Source organism: Peromyscus leucopus, chromosome 13 (assembly GCF_004664715.2).
Source record: "Peromyscus leucopus breed LL Stock chromosome 13, UCI_PerLeu_2.1, whole genome shotgun sequence".
Classification (NCBI taxonomy): domain Eukaryota; kingdom Metazoa; phylum Chordata; class Mammalia; order Rodentia; family Cricetidae; genus Peromyscus; species Peromyscus leucopus.
Window position 1 is genome coordinate 66,082,520 of NC_051074.1, and position 25,714 is coordinate 66,108,233.

Sequence of the window (25,714 nt, forward strand, 5' to 3'; positions counted from 1 at the left end):
AAAAGAAAACATTTGGAAAAAGTAAGTTTAGTTCAATAAAATAACAATAAAAGGATAAAAGAGACAGTTCCATTTACAGAATGTATACAAGGTGTGAGACATTATCTATACACAAAATGCCTAGGGTGCTAGTGAGCAGGCAGGATCAGGAATATCAACTGGCTTGCTCAGAGATACAGAGAGAGTAAAGAATGAAGGAGTTCAAGTAAGGTCTGACCCCAATGTTCTCATTCTTTCCACCATAGGATATCCACACACTCACATAATCAATATACATGAAAAGAAATGCAACATTTTTGTTCATGGGTCATTAGAAACATGAAGTAATAATCAAAAAGTCAAACTGAGTTTTTATATATTTTCTAAAATAAACATTCAAATGTATGTAAATTTTAAATTTTAACTGTGAAGTGTCACACACAGTTTCTGACAAGCAGAGAAAACAGGGAGCCAGTGCAGATCAAGGAATACAAAACTACTACATTCGACCTTGCTAACATGCTCATGGAATAGGAATGCTATACTCTGCAGAAGCAGTGTCTTCTGAGATGGAAAAGGTAACTCAAGTATGCCTTGCAACATTCCACTTTATAGCGATGAGACTGCTGCTTGCTTGAGGGGATAAAACTGGGATCACTCCTTAAATGACCAAATGCAAAAACTTTCATAAATGATTTTCATTATTCAGCAAAAAACAAAACAAACAAATAAACAAAAAACCCACAGCATTTCAGGAAAAATAACTCATTTTTTTTTTCAAATACAATTGCAACTAGAGATGAAATTTCCATGTAGTTACATGTCAAGAGATTTTTCACCCCCTTCAGTGACAGTGGAAAGCACAGTGCCTGGCATGTAGTTCAATGCTCAATACAATTTCAGATCTGAAGGTACTAATAAACTGAAACTACCGCCTTACTAACCCCAGAGTTCCACTCAGACCTGGGATCACTTTATAGTCTCATACACCTCATTCCCTATCTATATTTAAATAGGTACAAGCAGTGTGTAGGAAGGAGAAACACTACAACAAACAAGGTCTAATCTCATGGCAGAGTGCATGCTGAGCACATGCAAAGTCCAGGCTGCAGTCCTTCTCCTCCACTAAAAATGCTCTCCTGGCCAGTGTTTGTAAGCAACATCCTCTAGTATATGGCAGAAAAGTTGTCAAGTCTGTTCCTTAATAACTACAAGAGATTTCCAAAGGTGTAAAAAGATTGAATGCAAAAAATTATGCTATCTTTAAAAACTTTTCAAATGTTTTACCTTAACACAAAATTTGGGATTTATTAATTCTTTTTACAACTTATACCTGATGTGGATAGGCATCGCCTGAGCCCATCTGTCTTTTGTTCTGGTCAAAAATAATCCACAGCTGGCTGTCAAATTCTGACTCATATAACAATTCACAAAGAAGTGGACAACTAGGTGTGACTTCTCCACTTTTGGGCTATTAAAAAACAAAAGGAACAATACTTGACATGGCTTATATATAATTTATAATACCATTATACTGTTTCATTAAGAAGTATTCAAAATGCATTCTTGTAAACAATTTTTTTTCAGAGTATAAGACAGCTATTATCTTGGCATTAAACAAATTAACTTTTGTAAACTTTAAAAAATACAAACCTAGTGCTATTCACACACACACACACACACACACTCATTTTTAATGAATATATACAGTTCTAACATATATATATATATACTCTAATTTCTTTATAAAGACTGGAATCTAACAATTCACTGAAATCTATCATTCGTTAACATTAAAACTAAATTTATTATGTTTCAATATAGTAAGCATAACATGAACTGAAATCTCATCAATTCTAAAAATCCCCTGGATCCAACATTTATAATGGTCTCAATTACTTTCACTACTAATTCTACTTTCACTACTGATTCTTTGCAGGGGGCAAGAAGGACAGGTGTTATTGATGGAGAATTACTGTGGTCAGGATATACAGTATCTCTCACATATGGTGAATGCTTGGTACCCAGCTGGTGATGCTATGTTGTTTGGGAGATGGTTGAAATACTAGGAGGTAGGGAAGGCCTCAGAGGAAGTTGTGTAGCAGGGGGCATGCTCTAATTTTTAGTTCCTGGTCCCCTCCTCTATGCTTCCTGTCCTTTATGAGTTGAGCAGCCTCTGTTAAATGTTCCTGCAGCCATTGTGTAGTGCCTGACTACAGGCCCAGAAACAGCCCAGTGAGCACAAGCTAAACCCTCTGAAACAGTGTGGCAAAGTAATAACTCTTTCCTTTATGTTTTTTTTTTTCCTGTTACTTGTCATATCAACAACAACAAAAAAATCCCAATAAATTATAAATAAAAACTAAATCTCAAAGACAAGTCACGTCTATCCACCTGTGATTTCATAGTATTTAAAATAGGAGTTTACAGGGCACGTATATTTTACTAGGAAACACTTACCTGATGAAAGCTGTATGTCAGAACCATCTCATAAAGTTGGCGATTATTTGGCAAAACATCTCTTGATCCTAAAGGTCTGGTTTTTGCATTTACTGGGCTGTAATAAGACAACTGCATCACTGAATTAATTCAAAACTTCATTTAATGATACAGAATAAGCAGCTAAACATGCCAGGTGAGAAATCACTCCTGAAACTGCCTTTTACAGTAAACCACACAATATTTTAATTATTAATATGTACCCCAAATTGACTAATCACTGCAAAATTACAAAGATACTCTATTTATCATCAAAAACATTTTTAAAATATTACCAAAAAGCACTTAGCATAGCCAAATTCTAACACTTGGGTGATGACTACCAACAAGAGTCAAAGAACAGCTCTGATATATACACTCCCCCCACCCTCACCCACTGGTGCTGCTGCACAGGCATGGTATGGGCCACATCATATGCCAGAGATATAGCTAGTCCTTGCCCTAAGTAAATGGCACTGCCAAGGTACAAGTAGCAGAACACCAAGATTGGAAGATTCTGCTTCCACAAGGAGTTTATAGCATACACCCAGGAGACAAATTTCTTCTACCAGTCAATGGGATTTTTCTGGCATTATTGAATTTTTTACAAATAGTGGACCTATGCATTCACAAAATAAAAACTGGACACTGTCAACTTGCTTTTTGTAATAGCTGAGACTAAACTGAGGGTCCTATGCATGGAAAGTGAACACTATGGTTAAGAAGAGACAGGGTCTCACTAATTTATCCACGGTAGCCTTGAATTTGCTCCTCCTGCTTTAGCCTCAATTGCTAATGTATGTCAAGGAGTGAAATGGTCAACATACAGTGACACTAGTGATAATAGAATCAGTGAGGGTAGAAAGCAATGCTGAGCTACCTTTTGGAAACCCCAGAGGATTCCTAGGCTGATTTTTTTATTGCTAGCATCACATAGATAAAAATTAGGAAAAAAAAAAAAAAAAAAAAAAAAACCCCAAACCCCACATCCATCCCATTAACACCCAGCTTTTGTAGCTCTTAAGACAGTAACAGATACCGTAGTGTTTGGACCCAGCTCTTCAAAGTTATGCAAGGAGCCAGGTCTTCATACTTCAAGGAGGATTGAACATCAAAACGATTGATTCCTTCAGATGCATGCTACAAAAGATATTTAAAAATTAATTTCTCAAACTTTAAGATAATATATTATATCTAAAATAAGTTTATGTAATGCAAAATTTTAAAAACTCATAGATGAATAAATTCAGATTTATTGATTAGTTCACCATAAAGGTTTACATCTACCACAGAAATTATTTTTCATAACACAAATAACACTAAGAATGATGTGAATGTTATAGTACTTACAATGTTTAATTGTGGTGCAGTACACACTATCCCATGGAATGATATGGTATAATCAATATTGACATCACTGAGACTTGCCCACCAACGAGCAATACAAAATTCAATTGCTTTCCCACCCTGCAAATAAGAATGTTAAAGAATGAATTTGTTTTCTAATTCTTCTTCATATCACCAAATAATACCTGTTTTAAAACAAAATTTTTATTTGCAGCAAGAAAACTAAAGATTTTATCATTTATGCTAGATGTTCAACAAATTATAATTGCACAGATGGGTATTGGTAAGGCATTTAAATAGTTATTAATAATCCAACACTTTTTTAAAATTATAAAAGATACAAGACAGCTATAAAAGCTACACACAGAAAATTAATAATTAAAAAAAACACCTAGGACCAGTTTAAAGATAATTAAGATTAATGATGAGAAGGAATATTATAAAACTTGTAAGGCATACTCAATAGGCATGAATGAATTCTGTTTTCACAGCCACATGGCAACTGAAGTGGTATGGTCACATCCTTCTAAGAAAAACTTTAAAAGGGTATACTAACACTGCTGTACTAGTACAGTTAAAAAAGAGATGAATAATGCTAACACTGCCCCATATAAAAGTAACAGAGACACAGGAGATACCAGGAAGAGAAAGCCCGAAGGAGTAAGCAGAGCAAGCACATTCACCAACCATGAAGGAAGAACGAGCCATTCCTAACATGGTGAAAAATGGAGATCTGACAATTGTTTTGTCTGCAAATCAAACCACTTTATAGATTCTCAACAGGAGGACATTAGTAAGATAACTATAGAAAAATCTCACATAAGGAAACAATCTGCAGTACTTTGTGCTAACAATGTAAATGAAGGTCCAAATTATAAAATGGTACAAGATTATAACTTTTCTTTTTATTAAAAAGATATGAATATTGATTGGGGTACAGTTCAGTTGTAGAGCATTTGATTTAGATACACAGACCTGGGTTCCATCATAGCACTTTAAGGAGAGAATAGAGGAGTAAAATTAACTTCTGAAACACAGTTTAAATTTTATTTACTGGCATAGATTTGCACTATGTAAATCAGGCTGGTCTTCAACAGCCTTAGAGATCCGCTTACCTCTGCCTCCCAAATGCTAGGATTACAGTTAAGCACTATGATAACTGGCTTGGTTTTATGTACTCTTTAAAAAAAAAAAAAAAAAAAAAAAAAAAGATTGTTTATTTTATGTATACAAATGTTCTGCTTGCATGTGGTGCTTACCCAGTGCAAGGTGGTTGGAGGGCATTAGATACTTTGGAACTAGAGTTACAGATGGTTGTAAGCTGCCATGTGGGTGCTGTAAACTGAAGCAGAGTCCTCTACAAGAGCAGCAAGTACTCTTAACCCCCAAGCCATCTCTCCAGCCTTGGTTTTCAGTACTCTTCATTAAACGACCTATCATCCTACCTCTCTGATAGGCATGAACAAAATATGAATCTCTAACATGTTCTAGACACAAACTATAAAGTCTTAGCCCATACCAAAGGAAAAGGGAGTGCTCTGAATTTTAACCTGTCAAACATACCAGGACAGGAAAGGCTTCTATCAGTGTTCCCTTTTCTGGAAGGGAACAAAACTTATAAAATTCATGACTTCGATATGCTCTCTGCTTCACAAGCTGTACTGCATGAAGAACAAACTTTGCTGATACCTCAGAAGAACATGAACATACAGTAACTTCTAAAATGAAGAAAGAAATTAAATGTTAAAGTGGTAAAAATTAAAATGATCACAAAATATTTTTTAAATAACTTTTACCTGTTTAGGGAATAATAAAAAATAAAATATTTATTATTTTTAGATTTATTTTAATTTGATGTATATGGTGTTTGTTCTCATGTACATTTGTCTGTACATCATGTGCATATCTGGTGCCTGCAGAGGCCTGAAGAGGTCATTGGCTACTCTGGAACTGGAAGCCTCCATGTGGGTTCTGGGAATCAAACCCAGGTCTCTCTGGAAGAGCAGCAAGTGCTCTTAACTATGCTTTTCTCTAATTCCTAAAATGGTATTTTTAAATGAAAGCTGCAATCTTCCTCAAAACAAACAGAGTACATGTACAGATGATATTCTGTAAGAAATAAACCATTCTTAAGTGAACAGTAATCCTAACTTCAGACACTAGGAAAGAACAAAGCTATTTCTGGATCTACACATAATTATCCTAACCAGGGATTTTAAAATCCCACATTTCTCTCGTTTTAATGAAAACAAATTAATTCCCAGTAAAAGGATTATATTTTTAGCAACCCCTATTTATCATGTCTAAATTCTCTTCCTAGTCTTTTACCTCTTTTTTCTTCAAAGTATCATCATCAGAACCACACATGCTTAGTTTTATTGTACCACATGGCTAGGGGTAAAGCAAAATCATGAGGTAATATTATTTAAAGAACACTTGTTATAATTCTTGAGTACTAAAGCAATGGTCAGTTCATTTTGGTTCTTATAGACAAGGGGGCAAAGGGGAATAAGAGTACATACATGGTGTTATGACAGTATTCTAAATGATCTGAAATAGAAACCATCAGAACCTTTGCAATCTAACACTGAAAGGATATGGAAACATGTTCATTCTACACCATTCAATAATGTTTTATAACAATAACCTCCACGCAAACCCCTGCATGTTTTCAACACCAACTAAATAAATCATAAGGAAATTATATTTACTGACTTAACGCTAAAAAAGTTTTTTTCTTCTGTCTCCTTTTTAATTAAAGAAAACAGACTTTGAGTAAACTGCAAAGGCTGGGCAGACACAAGAGTAATTTCTGTGAATAAGGTTTTTACTCTTTAGTACTCTTACTGAATTGTATCAGAGCCTTGCTTGAGCTGTACAACCCCAAGGTGCCGTATGTAAATACTGCAGTACTATGCAATGCCACAACTTGGCCAGAAAATAGCCCACAATGACAACTCACAATTATAGCCCCAAATAGCTTTCTGTCACTGAGCACACCAAACTCTTAAGAGTACAAAGGTGACCTTAACTTAGAGGAAGCACTTTATAATTATCTATTCTTATGGACAGTATCAGTTAAGATACTTCATGCTACCTCTTTCTCAACAAGTCAGTCAGAGTCTGGAGAAGGCATTTCATAGGTGAAAAGGCCTTTAGATGTAGTCTTCCTCTAACAGCCTACCATAGACATAGAATACAAAAAGATAGTAGTTAGAGGAGTAACTCCTGAGAACCCTCAAAAGGAAATCAACACAGCAATAGTGCATTATTACCAGTGTGCAAATTCTCAAATAGATTTTTTTTAAAAAAAAAAAGGTCATAGTCAAATTTTACTTACCAGCCCAGGTTGCACCCTCAGGAACCTCAACAAAATGTCTTCGAATCTGACCAGGTTTAAAATGTACATCTGTAAAGGCTAGGTCATAATGTGATGACTCATTTACTCTGAAAATTAAAAAAAATATTAAACATGATACTCTAAAAATAAAGTTACATGCAAACAATAAACTCAGTGGCACTCTAGATGTTATACAAGAGTATACACAAGAGTACAGTTCACTAGAAATAAGCCTTGGGGCTTGCAATAAGTCAGTGATAAACAGTAAGCACAATATTACCTCATACTATAACACAGCAGCAGATATAACCTCTGACAGCAGCACACAGATGATTCTACTCACTTATTTTATATCTTGTAACAGAAACAGTAAAAAGCTTATGATGTCTCCTGTATGATTAATAGTTTACAAAATTCACAGGATTTTCTCATTACCAGATTCTCAACAAGTGATTTCTAAATATTAAAATCAACTTTTTGTGTGTGTCAGTAATAGTCTTAGAGATGTACAGTTGAAACAAATTAAGCCTCTGCTTACAGTTTCAAAATGCTCCAAAGACAAACTAATTTCATAAGAAATCAAAAAAACATAAGCATTAAATGTATAACTATATGTTCTGGAAGTTAAATATATGCTGCAGTCACATTGTCTTCAATTTTACAAATAAGAAATGAGTTCCTACTATGTATGAGGCACTGTTATTTGTAGCTAGAAATATATCAATGAGTAAAATATGACCCTTTGCTCTATTAAAAACTGATGAGAGAAAAACCATTTAATACAGCAAGCTTCATGAAGAAATTGTTAGAGGAAAATAGAAGAAGGCTTAGATCCTAAAAGTGAGCCTGGGGAAACTTCCTAAACTGCATATTATTGGAAGTCCTGTCTAAGTTGTGTAGCTTGGTCTCTTTGTGGGATTCCTAGTGGCAGGATCAGGACCTGTCCCTGACACTTAGTTGGCTTTTGGGAGCCTGTTCTCCATGCTGGATTAATGTGCCCAGCCTTGACTCTAGGGGAGAAGCTCAGTCCTGCCTCAACTTGATGTGCTATGCTTCGCTCAAGCCCATGGGAGGCCTGCCCCTTTCTGAATGGAGACAGAGGAGAAGGAGAAAGTGAGAAGGGTAGATGGGAAGGGAGGAGAGGAGGGAGGGGGAAATTTCAGCCAGGATGTAAAATAAATGAAAAAAAAAATGTTATTTAAATAAAATTAAAAAGAAGAAAGTCCTGTCTAAATTCCCACTGGACTTATACAAAATATATAATGGAAAATTTAACTATGATGCAATTTTCCCATGTTCACGGCATGTTTTAAATTTAATCTCCTTAATTTAATGCTATAAACCTCATTGTCTGAGGCCTATGACATAATTAACTCAAACAACCCCCCAAAAGCTATTAATTTAGAATGTTTAAGATACAGTTTCTATCCCCAGAGGACTCTCAATCAAATAGTATAAATTAAAGAAATTGGAATACATCAGTCAAAGACTGTCTAGGAGCTTGTAAAAAGTGTTTATGTGCAGAGAGAAGAAACTACTTTCACCTAAGATGCCCAGAATTAAGTCTGGTTATTTAAGAGAGGCAAATGAGGCAAAGGAACCAATAGTACAAATGCATGAAAACTGAGGAAACCAGGAGTGTCAGGGCAGGAAGCTGGCTAAAATGTGTAATTTGGTATAGTCAGTGACAGGAAGCTATCTGGGACTATAATTGTGAGTTGTTATTGTGGGCTTTCCAAGGAACACAAACCTGATCCTTAATGTTTGAAGCACGAAGTGATGTTATCAAAGCTGAATTCCTGATTCTAGGAAGGGTGAAAGAATAATTCTGGAAACAGAAAGTTGTAGGATATTTGTACACTGTGTGAAGTTGTATTTGCTGTGCTTGGTGTAATAAAAAGCTGAACAGCCAATAGCTAGTCAGGAAGTATAGGCAGGATTTCCAGGGAGAGAAAAGAAGAGGAGGAGAATCCAGGCACACAGGAGATGCCAGGAGAGGAAACAGAAAGTACAAGGTGGAAGAGAGGTAATACCACATGATAGAACGTAGATTTATATAAATGAGTTAATTTAAGTTACAAGAGCTGGTTGGGAACAAGCCTAAGTTAAGGCCATGCTTTCAAAATTAATAATAAGTCTCCATGTCATTACTTGGGAGCTAGCTGGTGAAACAGAAAAAGACTTGTTACAAAAAGTAACTAGAAAAGCATAATAACTCAGAAGAGCATAACCAGACATAGGAAAGTAAAGCAGAGTGAGTGGAAGAGGATGAAGAATCACTACTGAGTAATAAAGAAATGGGGTAAAACCAAGGAGGCCTCAATTTGGCAATAAGAATTCATTGGTAGTCTGGGTAAAGACATTTCAGTGGAGGGTGAGCAGATGCCATGGGTCCTTGACTACTCATAATTAGTAAAAACAGCATAGCTAATTACATGCCATCTGTAATGCTAGCTAGGTGCAGAACCTGATTACCTGCTTCTGTCTTAATAATCTTTTTGGTCATTGACTTCTGGGCTATTACTCCTCCAAAAGTCTATACTATATCACACATAGGCATTAACAATTTATATGTAATAGTAAACTAAACATCTTACTTACTTTGCTGCTATAACTGCGGTGATTGGAACTCTGAATAGAGGACCTGCATTGGGGGATGCTATATCATATCCACATACCTTGAAGAAAGAATGGTCAAGTTTCAGCATCCATGAACAAAGTTGCAAAAAAGGAAATAAAAGGTGTAATATAAGCTCAGAATAATTTAATCTTAAAATTTAAAGGTCCTACAAGTAATTCAATACCAGATTATTGACATTAGTTCACATAATAACACAAAGTACAAATAATCACATAGCAAACCATGACTGAGGCTAATGGACAATAAGGCATCATATTAAAAAGAAAAAAATTATTTTAATTACTTTCTACTACAATCTGAAACTAGTATTATAAATACTTTTGGAGGTAGAAAGATGTTATGACACTGTGTTTACTTACAGCTACCATGTTTAACAAATGTTTTGTTTAAATAATAAAGCCAACTACAGTTTGTCTAAGTAGTATAGCTAACTACAATACAGGTTTAGCTACATTGTATAATTAACAAAGCAGAGAAGCCTGATCAAAAAGGCTTTGCTATCTATGTCTTCCACCAGCCTTCTTCACAGAAAGATGCAACACTATATATCTAATTGCTTAAATGGATATAGAAAAGCTAGAACATCTGGCGAGTGAAAAGGTATATGGCTGTTTTTTAATGAGAAAGAAAACACACCAGGGTTCACTTTTACCTCTTAAAACATTTCAAAGAGTAAAGAAAAAAAAAAAGATATGACAATACCTCTGTATAATGCAACCCTTCTCTTAAGCCCCTGGGATCCACACGTATGTTTATGTGCCGACACTGATTCATGAGCTCCAGATGGCTGGGGCACTGAACCCAAGACGAATTTGAAGTCAAAGCTAAATGAAGCTGAAGGGATATTTTTTCAGAGTTTTCTGGCATTTAGAAAAAAAGAAAAAAGAAAAAATTAAAATCAACATTTCCCCCTTTTCCTAGAACCATTTTAAAAGTTCTATGTTCTGTCAAGAAAATTTAGCAACTTAGTTTGGTCAGCTGTACAGTGCATTAACCATGACATCCAAAATAAAAGCACAGAATCTTCTTTATATTTTAGTATCCTTGTGTGATTCATATGCATTTTCATTCAACACTGCTAAGTCTTAAAAACAGGTTAGTGGATATTTTATATTACTGCATGCAAAGAGAAGCATCCAACAAAAATAAACTGTCAGATATACAATGACAGTTTTAATTATACCCAACTGTGCTACAGTGTCTGTATGCCCCTGCCCCCCAGCTGCTTCTATTTCTAACACTAACCCAAAGTTCTGTCTTCTACTGAAGGAATGAGATATAGGCAGAAAAAGAATCTGTAATTTTATTACAAATTTAATAAAACTTTGGGCCACTGAAGGCCTGGGTCCACTGTTTTCTTCATAGTCATGAGGCTGCCTGAACTGTCATGGTACTGGGATCCCTAATTAACATTTTCCATCAAATCTTTTAAGCTTTAAAATAACCATTTATTAATTTGTAACTTCTCCTTAGAGTAGTGGCTCTCAACCTGTGAGTCAAAACCCCCTTGGGTCAGCTAAGACCATTAGAAAATAGACATTTACTTTACAATTCTTAACAATAGGAAAATTAGTTATGAAGTTGAAATTTTATGGTTGGGGTTTACCACAACATGAGGAACTGTATCAAAGTGTCGTGGCATTAAGAAGGTTGAGAATCACTGCTTTAGAGCATTAGACAAGCAGCATTCTTCTTTTAGTTACCATTCATTTAAGCCACTAATATGAACGCTTCTGCTTATTGCCAGCCTACTACTTACCTGTATTCTCTGGAAATACAGGTTCAATGCCAACACCATGATCTGAAGGAGCAGCCACCTGAACAGGATCTCGGAGGTAGATGCCACGGTTATTTCCAACTGTAACTGTAAAACCTAATCTGTTAGCAAATGATGTATTCTGAATGAGGTAGTCATAGGCTTTGTCAACCTAAAAGAATATAAATGGTGAAATGTAAATGGTCAAGAAAAATATTTTATTACAAATTATGAATAAATTTAATTTTAGCTGTAGCAAAGCTAACCTCTATATTCACTTCTCTAAACTAATCACCACAGCTAAGGTGGCAAACCTATGCTTTAAAACAAAATACCATTTTAATCATGACTTGATGACCCTCCACTTCAGTCTACATTTACAGTTGTTTTCACATGATTCAAGGCCACTCACTAACTTATGCTTGACCAATGCTTACTTTTACCACTTTGAATTTCCAATCTCTACATGCCCTCAGGGTTTCTTTATTTTAGTGCAGCTACTCTTTTACCTACAAAGTATCTTTTTACCATTATTGCTAATAGTTCTATAATGGCCAAGTCTATAGTTTAGACAGGCTGAATCACCATCAAAAACCAAACTTTACAGCATCATCTTGATGCTTTATCATTATTGTGTACATAGACAACAATACCTGAATAATTCCATGTCCTTGAGCAAATACTTCTATGTTGTCAGCTTTTATTGCAGTATTTTCTAGAGCTCTTCTGACTGAGTGAACAGTATAGTCAACGTTATTTGCTTTCAGACCTAAAATTAAAAAACAAAACCAAGAAATTAATGGAAATGAAGTCACTAGTTGAAATATCCCCCTTCACCAAGATGATAACATGTACCTTCTTCTGCTATGTCTTCTTTTAATGTTTTAAACACTTCTGAATATTTTCTTAAAAACTAACTAAATAGTTGATTTAAATTCCTTTCATCGCATAAATACCTTTATTCAGAGAAAAATTCACTGCAGGCCAATCTGCAGTCACATCAATGCAGGTTACATACATATGAAATAGATGTACCAAGCAGACATCTAAGGGGCATTCAAATGGCATTTTCCTTAAAATACTGTAGGTTCAGCACTATGGTTGGTAACAGCAATTTTCAACCAGATTATATGTTACAATCACCAGTGGAACTTAAGCAAACTAAATAAAAAACACCAGACAGGTCTCACTACAGCTCAGAATCTTTAATGACTAGGTACCAGGTGATTCCAGTGAATAGCCAGATTTCAAATGTAGAAAGCTATGGCCAACAATCTGCCAAGCTATTATTCACTATTAAGGGATGAATACTATACTATTTTTGTCCTCCCAGAACTCATCAAACATGTTACCAATAAAATATTGTAATAGGCAAACAAAACAAATAGGTAGTCTATGATATAAACTAAAGAAGCTATAATTGTGTCCATGAAAATCCAAAAGAGCAGTAGATGAGTTGACTCTTATAGTACATATGAGTTTTCAGATCCAAACCATGGCAGAAAGGATTTGCAGTAAAGAGCTGAATATTCAGAGAAGACATGCAACCTTGAAATGTTTGGTGAGTTTGAAGGACTACAAATGAGTAGAGACCAAGATCTGTTCTGAGGTCTGACTCACCCTGGCAGGTGATGTAGCAATGACTGGGAAGCAGCCCCAGTGTGGCTCATTCATATTGGGTAGAGAAGACAGTTACAAGAGACAGAAAGGGAGTGAACAACAGAGGCAGGAGGGAGGGACACTTTCCGAGGCCTGAGTCCTAAGTGACTTGGTGACACCCTATTTAATACTACACAACATGTATCATCTGGTAAAGTAGTATAAACATTTTGAAATTCAATGGATCGTTATCTCGTGTATCATTTTCTACCTTACACCTTATTTTGTGTCTAGGACATCAGCAATTCTATCCATGCTCTCATCATGAGAACCACAGAAAACATAGTCTACAATAAAGAAGAGAGTAATAAATAATACTCTTACCTGAAAGTACCAGGGCAATTCCCCCACAGGCATTGGGGGAAGACATTGATGTCCCATTCATTAGCTGAGTCCCCCTCAATGTCCAGTTAGGCACAGAAGCAATGGCACCTCCTGGTGCACTGATGCTCACACCAAGGGCCCCATCAGCACTAAACAGAAAACAGGGAGGTTTATGTAAGTAAGGATAGCTGGATATGCACAGTCTTTAGAAGGTCACAATTATAGTCCAAAATGATATGGTATTTGGAATAATCACAAAGAGAGAGAGAGAGAGAGACAGAGAGAGAGACAGAGAGAGAGACAGAGAGAGAGAGAGACAGAGAGTAAAAAGGAAGGAAAGAAGGAAGAAAAGACCAAGATATTATTATGGGGCAGTAATGGAAGGAAAATGACTCAACATAGAAAATTTCTCAATGTACATTTATTTTTTTTCCTTTTAAGTGAAATTTCTGTGTGTACGTATCTATGTTTATGTGAGAAAGTCAAAGGCATCAGCTATTTGAGTGCTCGAATTCATTATATGTGATTTTAAATTTTCTAAGGGCCACATTAAAGAATTTTAAAATTACAGTGTGTGTGTGTGTGTGTGTGAGAGAGAGAGAGAGAGAGAGAGAGAGTGAGAGGAGAGAGAGAGAGAGACAGAGACAGAGACAGAGAGAGAGAAATGGAGAAGAGAGACAAAGAGAGGGTATGGGAGGCATATGCTGGTATCATGGCATGCCTGCGTAGGTCAGAGGACAACATATAGGATTTTGCTCTCTCCACTATGTGGGGCCTGGAGATTAAACTCCAGTGATATGTCTTAAACACCTCTGATCACTTCTTACCAGCTGTAAGTATACAGTAGCATCCAGTGCTTTACTCTGTCCCAAGTAAAACTATAAGGGCATGCTATTTCATGATTCTTCCCCCTAAGTGAGTGATTTTTTTTTTTTTTTTTAATTCCAGGCTAAGACCTCTAAGGCAATTTGATTGCAGTTCCACAGAAAGTGGGCACTATCTTACTAGTGAAATAGGTTGATGGAGGCACTTTCAGAGCCTATCTGAAATATGATTAGGCTAAGTGTCAGTTAATCTGCAAAAACATTCATATTATATTACCGAGAGAAAACAAACTCTTTGAATTGTATCATCTCAAGAATAAAATTATGTTTTTCAAAATGGCACAAATAAATTATATAATGGATGTGAAGACTTAGGGAGAATTTTCATGTTCTTGTTTATAATATCTACAGTATTGACCAACAGTCACAATGAACACTAGGTATTTAACAACTGGAACTACAAAGAGTCAAAACAAATTCTTTTAAAAAACTAATTCCCCACTATCCTGTAAAGTATCTTTAAATGTTTAATGAGGTGTCAACAAATGTTTAAAATTTAGAAGAATATTTTCTGTGGTTGCTTTTGTCACCTGGAATCTTAATGAGGAACTATCTAGTTTGGGTTGGCCTGTGGACACATTTGTAGAGGACTGTCTTGATTAATTGATATACAAGACCCAACCTCAAAGTGTGTAGTACTTAGGGCAGGGCCCTTGACTGAATGAAAAGTAGAAAGTGAGTTGTGCATTACAAAGTGCACACTCCTTTCTGTTCTTAACTGTGGATATAATGTGACCACGTCTCCAAAGCTTCTGAAGTTATGACTTCCCAGTTCTCATGGGCTGTACTTGGAATTGTGAGCTAAAATAAATCCTTTCTCTCCTAAGTGGCTTTTGTCAGGATCTTTTATCCATCAACAGAAAAGAAAACAGAAACTAGTACTGAGAAGTGGTAACAATACTGTGGTAAACCTCATCGTGTGGTTTTTGAACCTTTGGAATTATTATTGTTGTTGTTGAGGAATGTGTAAGATTTTAGAAATTTAGGCTAGAAAAGTCACTGAATGCTATGAACAAAGCTTAGTGGGACCTTCTTGTGGGAGTTTGGAAGACAAAAGTGCTGAGAAAAATGTTGACTGTGGAGGCCTGGTTCGTAAGTTTTCAAGGGGGAACAGATATTTTATCAAGAACTGAGATGGGGCTATTTGTGTGATATTTTGACAGGAACCATGCTGTAATTTGCCTGTGAATGGAGAGCTTCTGTGGGGTAAGTTCTAAAAGTTATAGCCTGCTTTGTTTGACATAGGAAATTTCAAGGCAGAATGATATGCAGGCTGGTGCTAAAGTGAAATTTGTAATTCATAGAGATTAGTATCTTTATAATGAAACTTATGTTATACTGGGACAAGAAGAAGGATGTTCTGAGTTTATACCCTTGAGACTTCATTTTAAAGTGATCTAAAGAAAACCTAAGATGATATGGGGTCGGGGGTTTCCTTAAAAGCAACTACATGGAAAAATGTTTCTCCAGAGTCAGCACCCAGGAGGCTGATACAGTTGTGGTCCAAGGGCTGGGCTACATCTCCAGAGGACAGCAGAACTTGGCATTGTTAGTGTTATAAATGTTGTCCATGTAGTACTGGTTCTGAAGACAAAAAAGAAAAAAAAAAAAAAAAAAAAAAAAGAAAAGCAAGACTGAAGCCAGACACTCAGGCCCTGATAGGCCAGGGTATGGAGCTTCAGTTGCTACAGAGAACTCAGAAAATCAAAAGCAGATCTATGTATCTACTATTCCATGCTGAGAAAGAGGAAGGACAGTTTTTTCAGAGAATACTACCAAATATGTCCTTCACAGTATCATTAGTCCACATCTTATATTTCATACCTTGGTAATTTAACCAAGTATCTGCTAAGGTGTTTCATGTGTGTTGTATAGTAAGTGAAGACAACTAAATTCTCAGAGGGTAGTTGGTTGCAGTATTTTATTGAAATAATTCTTTTTGTATTATTGTAGTTCACTTTGTTTTGTTTTTGGAGTTGAAGATTGAATCCAAGGCCTTACATATGCTAAGCATACATTTTATCACTGCACTATACCTCAATCATTTAAAAAAATTCTTTAAATGTTCTATAGTAAATGACATTGGCAAAGGCTGGCCTTTGGCTTATGTAATAGTCTTTAATACATTGGTTGTATTTTAAATATAATTTTACTTAAAATTTCAACATAAAATTTAAATCAGAATTAGAAGTAATTCATTTAATAATTTCTGTACTAGCTGAACACAAACCTTTGTGGATTTTGAATTCTTTTTTAAAATTAAAAAAATTTAATCAATTAATTTTTAAAGATTTATAAGTGTGTGTGTGTGTGCACACATATGTCTGTTTGAAGGGCAGAGATGTTAGGTGCTCTTATAAGTTACAGCCAGTTGTGAGCTGCCTGACATAGGTGCTGGGTCTAAACTCAAGTACTAAACTCAACTCTGCAAGAGTACTACATATTCTTGGCTACTGAACCATCTCTCCAGCTCAGACTTTAGGTTCTCATCCCAAGCTATTCTTACTGACATCAGATGAATGGACAAGGGCAGCCTACGGTGATAGTACAAGACAAACTTTTCTGATCCATAAGGAAAAACCAACCGATTAGTTTAGTATAATAAATTAGTTCCACACCAAGACCTGCTTATCTTTGACTTCATGATTTCCTTCCATATAGAACTTCCTCCTGTTTCTTAACATCCTATCTATCACTCCTTCAAGACTGACTACGACCATCTCTTCCAGGAAGGGTTTAACCAACTGCTCCTATTGTCCCACCATCCAACAACGTCATTGTGAACTCACAACATAAACTAGCCATTTGTGTCTGAACATAATGCATGCACTAAGACAGCTGTAAATCAAAATTCTTCTAAATCATCTCCAAAGAAATAAAGGACTGAATAAAAATGGGCTTTATTTTTTTTTTTATCAGGTGCCAGTACTCACTGGTGTCCTAATTAGGTATTGTAAAAATTAGGACTTATACAATCTCTTAAAGAAAAAAGATTTGTTCCTAGAATCAAATATAGTTCAGCTGATGTCAGAAAACCAACACTTGTCAATCACAATTTGCTTGCTTATGGTCTCATCCAAAATGCTCAAAGTAGAGTATAACTTCAAAATGAATATAAGTTCTGTTACTGTGATTCTTGATAAAAGCACACCATGTTTCACCAAAGTTTAAACATCAAACTTGCTGAAAACAAATCTATCACTACTTATTATCTACAACCTCCCTCTTCTCCCAACAGTACAAAGTTTTATAAAATATATGTATTACTTCCAAGAACTACTTGTACTCACCTTGGGCCTCTAGAAGACCATGTGTATTGATTTGCAGGCAATTTCTCTCTCAGTGAATACTCTGCAACCATCATATCAGGAGAAACATAAGCTCCAACACCTGTATGATGAATTGCACCAATAACTAAAGGGAGCACTTTTTTTTTTTCCACATATCCTAGTTTTTTTTTTTTTTCCCAGTGAAATACACTGTTCATGTGAGTAAACTGCTTAATATCTACTCGCTCTCTCTTATAAAATGGAAAGGAAAGAACATTTAATGGAGAGACAAAGGAAGTTTATATTATAAACTAAGTACTAAGTACATTGCTTTTGTTCATATAGAAAAATAACTTCCAGGATTATTTTGTGTACTAAAAATACTGCCTAAAAGTGTGCACATGTTTTATTAAACCACTTTTCCTAAACTCCTAGATAACACAGTTACTCAGACTTTCCTAAGAACACATTTAAGGTCTATGTGAAGGCATGTCCAACCCATATCCCACATGATACATGCAGCCCACTATAAGCTTATTTAAAACATTATGAAGGTTAATTTTTGTAACCCAACTTTGTAGAAGAAAACATCCTGGGCCTACAATGTTTTATATATAGAATACAATACTTGATTAAACTGTGATTGTTTATTTTAATTTATGTATTTTTGAAGACAGGGTCTCTCTAGTATCATGAGCTGACCTCAAACCTGTGACCTTCCTCCTTCAATCTTCTGTTTTGCTTGTATTTAAACAAACCTTTTTCTGAAACTGTAAAGCTTACTAACCTATCACACTGGACGTAGTTCCACCTGGACAACCCACTGTAGAAAGGCATGGGCCATTATTTCCAGCACTTGAAACATAAATTGTATTATGTTTCCATACTGCTTCATTAATTACTTCACAAATTCTCCTAAAAAACAAAGAATTCCTTTGAGCAAATACAATTATTCCATATTTAATTATAACCAAACAAATCACAATGATTCCAAACTGTGTAAGTGACAGTAGCTTTAAATGAGGTGAGTATCAGATCTACTAAGTGATATGATTATATACACATTAGCAGGTAGGCTTTTAGTAGGACACAATGTCATTCCAACTGATATACCCTAGTTGAGCTTCAGGGGATTGGGAAGTTATATGAAATGCAAGAAAAACATAAGATAAAGCCTGGCTGGTGGCACACACCTTTAATTCCTGCCCTTGGGAGGCAGGCAGAGGAGTAGCTTTGTGAATTTGAGGCCTATCTGGTTTATACAGAGACTCCAAGGCCAGCCAGCCAAGGCTATATAGTAGGACTCTGTCTCAAAACAAAACCAAAACCAAAAACAAACAACAACAAAAAAAACAAGCAAATAAAACCATATGTGGAAAACACAGTATTAACAGGGTTTGTGAAGTGGAATGTTGAGAGAAAAATAAAAACCAAACAAAACACCAAAGTGACTCCTGTATGTATTTTGACCAGGGATTATTTGACTAAAAAAGCTACTTAGTATCTTTAGTGATAAAGTTAAATGGGGGAGAGACTAGGAGAAAAGCCTAAGAATTTGAAAATCAAAGAAATCTACTTAGAGACTGACAACAAACAAGAAAGTTTACTGGCATTAGTTAAGGAGGATGAAGAAAATGGAGATTATGGAAATGTCTAGCTCCAAAGGGTCCTGAAAAATCCAATGTGTGATATCTGACAAGAGATTCAAGTTCAGTTACCAAAACACTCAACACTGTGGCTCAGAACTGCCTGTGACTCCAGCTCCAGGGTTCTACTGCCCTCTTCTGACCTCCATGGACACTGTAACACAAGTCTCTCTCTCTCTCTCTCTCTCTCTCTCTCTCTCTCTCTCTCTCTCTCTCTCTCTCTCTCTCTCTCTCACACACACACACACACACACACACACACACACACACACACGAAAGAGATTAAAAAAAGTGTAACTGACAAAGGAGAAAAGAAAATAATGAAAAAGATAATGAGGTAACAGAAGAGGCAAGACTACACTATAGAAAGAAATGGCTAAAGTAACAGGGTACATATTAAAATAAAATAATATTTCACAAGAAATCCAATTACCTAAAAAGAGTGAGCCACCCAGTAACAGTATGGCCTCTAGATTGTTAAAGCTTCCCTTTTCATAGGACCTTAAATAAAGCCTCAGATGTAGCTGTTGTTTTCTCCAGTCCTGCCCAGGCTGTAGCCTCTCAGACCCAAATAAACACATACAGGCTAATATTTAAAACTGTTCAGCCATTAGCTCAGGCTTAGCTCTTTCACTGACTAGCTCTTACACTTAAACTCAGCCCATTTCTGTTAATCTATGTTGCCACGTGTTCCGTGGCTTTACCTGTGCGCCATTACATGCTGCTCCCTGGACAGCGGGCTGGTGTCTCCTGACTCAGCCTTCCTGTTCCCAGAATTCTCTTCTGTACTTGTCCCGCCTATACTTCCTGCCTGGCTACTGGCCAATCAGCATTTTATTTATCAACCAATCTGAGCAGCACATTCATACCATACAGAACATATCCACAGCACTCAGATATCAAATAACTGGCATATATTAGTACTTTGGTGATGGGAGTAATGGAGACATTGATCACTAAGTGAATGTTCTAAATATTTCAGATATACATTAATATAAAGGAAAGGAGCTAAGTGTGGTAAATCAAGTTAAGGCCAACACTGTACTTAAGTAGAGGAAAGATATGGATGATATATGTTGTGGAACAGTTTCCTCTAAGATTGAAATTGTTCATCCTGCAGGGAAGCTCCTTAAGCATGAATGTAAACAATTCAACATGGCTTTAGCAAGTCCTTGAAAGTGAAAAGATTCACTAGGCCCCCTCCCTGCCAAAGTAAGCAATAAAAGCTGAGAGTCCATGTTAGAGCAGTGGAGCTACGCTTCAATGAAGACTCTCACAGAAGCTAAGTTGCAAAGAAGACTCTGAGCCCACCAGGTGCCTGCAAGAAGTAGAAACCAGCTGATCTGCCTGAAAGAGGGTTAGACCAACTAAGGCATTTGGAAAGGACAATCTCCAACCTGTTGAGCTGCCCATAGGCTATGCAGTGTGCTCCAAGTTCTCAGCTTTTGTGAGCTGTCACTCATGCTGGAGTGGGCTTTAATGACACAGCTATCTTTGGGTCATTTCTGCTCCTGAAAGTAACCTCACACATAGTACTGTAAGTAACCCCAATAAAATTCATTGGTTTACCAAGTTAGACTCTGGTGGTATCTGTACTTTGGTCTGTTGTGGGCTTCCTATCAGGCGAGTAGATGTATGTATGTTGCATCTCGCTAGTGAAAGTTTTGTTACAACATTACAAGAAAAAAAAGGGATGCAAGAGAGAAAGTAGCATGGACTGAGGAGACAGGGAAGCCTAGCAAGTGGAGCCAGCACGTGTAACAACAGCAAGGTTGATAGATAAGATCAACAGTCACTGAAGGGAACAGCAAGGTCTGAGCATATCTGAGAACCTGTCTAAGCACCACTGACAAGTCCCAGAACATTTGTGAATGAGCTATTCTGGTGATGGATGGCCCAACAAATCCAAACTGGCTGGAAAGGAAAAAATGGAAGCAGGGATCAATGCCAGAGAGTTTGGCAGGTTGTGAGTCTCAGAAGCACCATTTTGGAGGAGCAACTCTAGCTACCCATGATTGGAATGGTTTGGCAAGGTGCAGTGATTGAACCTGGCATCAAAGACATGACATAGGAGTGAGGGTCTGACGCACAAAACACAATTATTTGCCCATCATAGCTATATTTGAATGTAATTGCAATTCACTTAAACCATTTGATGCTCTTCATTAGGTAGGTTCTATCATGTAACAACTGCCAAAAAAATACTTACCCAGAATTTGGCCAGTGAGTTGCTTCTCCATAACTGTAGTTGACAAGATCACACTTATGATTTATAACTTCTATCATCTATTAAAAAGTTAAGAATCTAGTTTAGAAAGTCATTTATAGAGACATATTAGCCAGTAAATAAAGTTTGTAATTCTATCGTGTCTAGACTAATCGTATCCTAATTTATAAGGTATTTCTAGGCATACTGTAATTAAAGCCAAAGGGTATCAGGAAAAACAATTCAAAGTGAAACTATTCCCTTTAAAATGCAGGAATCATACAAGGAAATGAGAGGCATTGATTCTGAATAGATTTAAAGGCACTTAAGTTATATGACAAAGTGAATCATACAAAATATTAATTTACAAAGGGTTTTAATTTCCTTTTAGAATACTGGAGCAAGTTATGTTTTAAAAAACTATCTTGAAAAGCTTACTCAGAGATATACTACAATGAATAAAAATATTTTTTTCACACCAATGACAACCAATGTTGGAGAGGATGTGGAGCAAAGGGAACACTCCTCCACTGTTGGTGGGAATGTCAACTTGTACAACCACTGTGGAAATCAGTATGGCGGTTTCTCAGAAAATTAGGAATCAAACTACCTCAAGACCCAGCCATCCCACTCTTGGGCATATACCCAAGGAATGCTGATTCATACCATAAAGATACATGCTCAGCTATGTTCATAGCAGCACTATTTGTAATAGCCAGAACCTGGAAACAACCTAGATGCTCATCAACGGAAGAATGGATGAAAAAAATGTGGTACATATACACAATGGAGTACTACTCAGCAGAGAAAAACAATGAAAGCATGAAATTTGCAGGCAAGTGGATGGAACTAGAAAAAATCATCCTGAGTGAGGTAACCCAAACCCAGAAAGACAGTTATTGGTGGATTCTAGATATAAAGTAAAGAACAATCAGACCACAACCCATAGAATCATAGAGGCTATATATATAGCATGGAGGTCCCTAGGATGACTGTGGCATATAATAAATTTGTTTTACTCAATTATTAGAAAAAAATAGCCAAATGAATGGAAACACATGAATTATGAACCAAAGGCTGAGGGGCCCCCAGCTGGATCAGGCCCTCTGAATAGGTGAGACAGTTGATTGGCTTGATCAGTTTGGGAGGCAACTAGGCAGTGGGACCAAGTCCTGTGCTCATTGCATGAGTTGGCTGTTTGAAACCTGGAACTTATGCAGGGACACTTGGCTCAGTCTGGGAGGAAGGGACTGGACCTCCCTGGACTGAGTCTACCAAGTTGATCACAGTCCTCGGGGGAGGACTTGTCCTGGAGGAGGTGGGAATGGAGGGTGGGCTGGGGTTAAGGGGAGGGGGTCGGAGGGGGGAGAATAGGGGGACCCATGGCTGATATGTAGAACTGAATGGTATTGTAAAATAAAATATATATATATTAAAAAAAATATATTTTTTTCTACAAAGACTTTAAGCCAAGAAACTTTTTCCTAGTGATTTTTAACTTAAAACTGAATTAATCAGCAATGGTTTGCTTCTAAAAAAAAAAACACTGTTCTGTATACCAAAATACTATTTAATATGCTCTTGATAAACCAAGAGCGCAAACATTATATAGGTTTTTTCTTAAGTCTCTAAATTTTTAATCTATATCAAGAACTCCCAGATACTCACAGCTCTGATGAGGCCTGTGCCTGTTTCCATGGTGCTTAGCCTTGTATCACCAATCTTAATGGATAGAATTTGAGCACCAGGAGCAACTCCATTCCGTTCAGGCTCTTCTGGAAAATGCCCAGCAGCTATACTTGCTACATGGGTTCCATGAGCTCCTATAGATAGAAATAGGGTGTATGTGCACAAGATGAAAAAAAAGTCATCACATACTAAAATTTTAACCATTTCAACATGTATATTATGACAAAAATAATTAAAAAATACAACCTGATTATATATCTAATATTATCTCAAATATATCCCTACTATTCACACAACATAAACTTCAATTACATATTTTTTTTCTCTACCCTGGATCCTACTGCTTGTAATAAGTAAATACTGTAAGCCATAGAAGACAGCCAATATTGAAATACATAGAACTCACAAGTAACTTTATCCAAAGTATTTAAAAAAAAAAAACTTCCAAACCCAACAAAGAAAGTAGAGAAAGGAGTTAAAGACACTTTGTCCACCAAGCAAAATGGTAAAACATTTGAAAAATCATTTCACAAAGAGTATACAAGACATACAAATATGAAAACATGTTTTACTTCATTAGTCATCTTGGAATTACAACTTATTGTCACAATGAAGTATCTATATATTTTTTAATATCACTAAGATGTTGAAGTTGACAACAGTTTACCATACACTGTTCTTGTTCAACAAATTTGAACACAGGGATACTTATAAATTTAGTAATCTCAACTCTGCCTAAGTGCCCAAAAGACAAGTGCAAACAAGTTTATCAAGGTATTCACAAAAATGTTCATGGCTGCATTATTTATGTAATTCAAAATTCCAAATAACTTAGGGTTCACTAAAAGTAAATGGATATTTAACATATTAATCCATAGAATTGAGATAAATCACTATGGATTGAATTGAAGCTTATAAAAATAAGGATGAATTAAAGTCTTATACAAAAACTGGGTTAATTTCATTTACGTAATTGGAAAAAGAATAAATCATGTAGAAATGAGACTATTTTTTATCACTTCTGACTCAGCACAAACACCCCATATGGTCCAAAGTAATCACAAAAATGTAGTAATGAAAATCAAGACAGTAGTTAACTTGGGAGAAAGAGGTAAAGGTGATTTTTTTTTAATGTTAGCATATAAAATAAATTTCATTATGACATTTTTATATATTTATCGTACTCTGATTTCATTCAGTCCTCATTATCTTCTTTTGAATCCTCTAGCCTTTCTCAACACAGTCACACCTTACTGTACTCTCTTTTTGTCTCCTCACCTGCCAAACCCTGAAGGCAGCATGGTCTTTCCACATTTTTTATCCTCAGCATAAAAACACCCAAGCCTATCTACAAAATTATTTGGTATGCTCTTCTGCTTTATACAAGTGTTTTTATGATAGATATGCTTTCACTAAAACTCATATTTGACATTTGTATATATTATTTTTGATTATGTAATATACACAAGTATTTACACTCTGTCTCGGATAGTTATCTAGTAGTATACTATCTAGTAGTCAACTTATTTAAACTTATACAGAATACTATAATGAGAATCTTTTTACCTAAGTCTCTGTACTTATGGGTGAATTTCTCAAGGGTTAACATTTGCAAGTAAAATCACTTCATATTTATTAATGGATTTTCCAATGTTAAGATTTTGCTTTTATTTATGAACTACCTCTACACAGTTATAACTTTAAAAGAAAAGAGATAAATCACATCAAAGTTTCTAAGCTTGGTCCTTCAATAGGAATTTCTATAATGAATTCACTAAAGCCTTACTCTGACCTGCAGAAATTTGTCATTCAGCCACTGCATAATAACTATCTCTCACTAGTAAATCTGATAAACCAGATACCTCCACTGGTCACAATGGAGAGTAGGTTTCCATCATCATAAATATTAACAGAATAATTCAGCATCTCAGCTGTGCCAAAAGAGCCGTATTCTTGGGCCTCTTTGTAGTTTCTTAATACAGTAGATTTACTCAACTCTCCATTTTCATTCGCATCAACACAGGCTCTGTTGGGAAGGAGAAATAGGTATTAAAATTTACTCTTCCACCCCTTGTTCTGAAGATCACACAATACATTTTCGCAGTCATCTTCTCATGCATACTTCTTCCACTACTCAAATCCAATGACTAGATTCCTTTGTTTCAGAGTAAACAGTAAGGCTTAGGTAAGAAGTCAGTGCTAAAACCATGCACAAAGACACTGATGGTCACAGATGGTATAGAAGAAAATCTGGGCAGGTGAGAAATTAAAATTGAAGCTTGGGTTGGAGTGTAGACTAGTTTAGGATGGTTCAGACACTTCCTGCTGCCATTTTTAGTGCTGGCGTTGTAAATCCAGCAGCCTCTACAGATTCCTGATACCACATGACTATAAACTCCAAACTTTAGTCACATATAGCTTTAGGAAAACAGATACTGTTTTTTATTTTTTAACAAAACAAAATTGCCACCTAATTTTATGGTTCTATTCCTACCT

General features: G+C 36.0%; 1 protein-coding gene across 1 annotated transcript in view; it reads right to left on the reverse strand.

The window, feature by feature from the left end:
• Tpp2 (tripeptidyl peptidase 2) overlaps nt 1–25,714 on the reverse strand; it is a 71,555-nt gene that overhangs the window by 25,372 nt on the left and 20,469 nt on the right. The window contains exons 6-21 of the mRNA XM_028885507.2: nt 25,081–25,244; nt 23,198–23,352; nt 21,533–21,609; nt 18,465–18,592; nt 17,699–17,798; nt 13,525–13,673; nt 12,195–12,310; nt 11,545–11,713; nt 10,488–10,645; nt 9,746–9,822; nt 7,145–7,251; nt 5,368–5,522; nt 3,808–3,924; nt 3,497–3,597; nt 2,440–2,536; nt 1,313–1,450 (exon numbers count right to left, since the gene is read on the reverse strand). Coding sequence (XP_028741340.1) covers nt 1,313–1,450; nt 2,440–2,536; nt 3,497–3,597; nt 3,808–3,924; nt 5,368–5,522; nt 7,145–7,251; nt 9,746–9,822; nt 10,488–10,645; nt 11,545–11,713; nt 12,195–12,310; nt 13,525–13,673; nt 17,699–17,798; nt 18,465–18,592; nt 21,533–21,609; nt 23,198–23,352; nt 25,081–25,244 — 2,008 coding nt within the window. The remainder of the gene's footprint in view (nt 1–1,312; nt 1,451–2,439; nt 2,537–3,496; nt 3,598–3,807; nt 3,925–5,367; nt 5,523–7,144; nt 7,252–9,745; nt 9,823–10,487; nt 10,646–11,544; nt 11,714–12,194; nt 12,311–13,524; nt 13,674–17,698; nt 17,799–18,464; nt 18,593–21,532; nt 21,610–23,197; nt 23,353–25,080; nt 25,245–25,714) is intronic.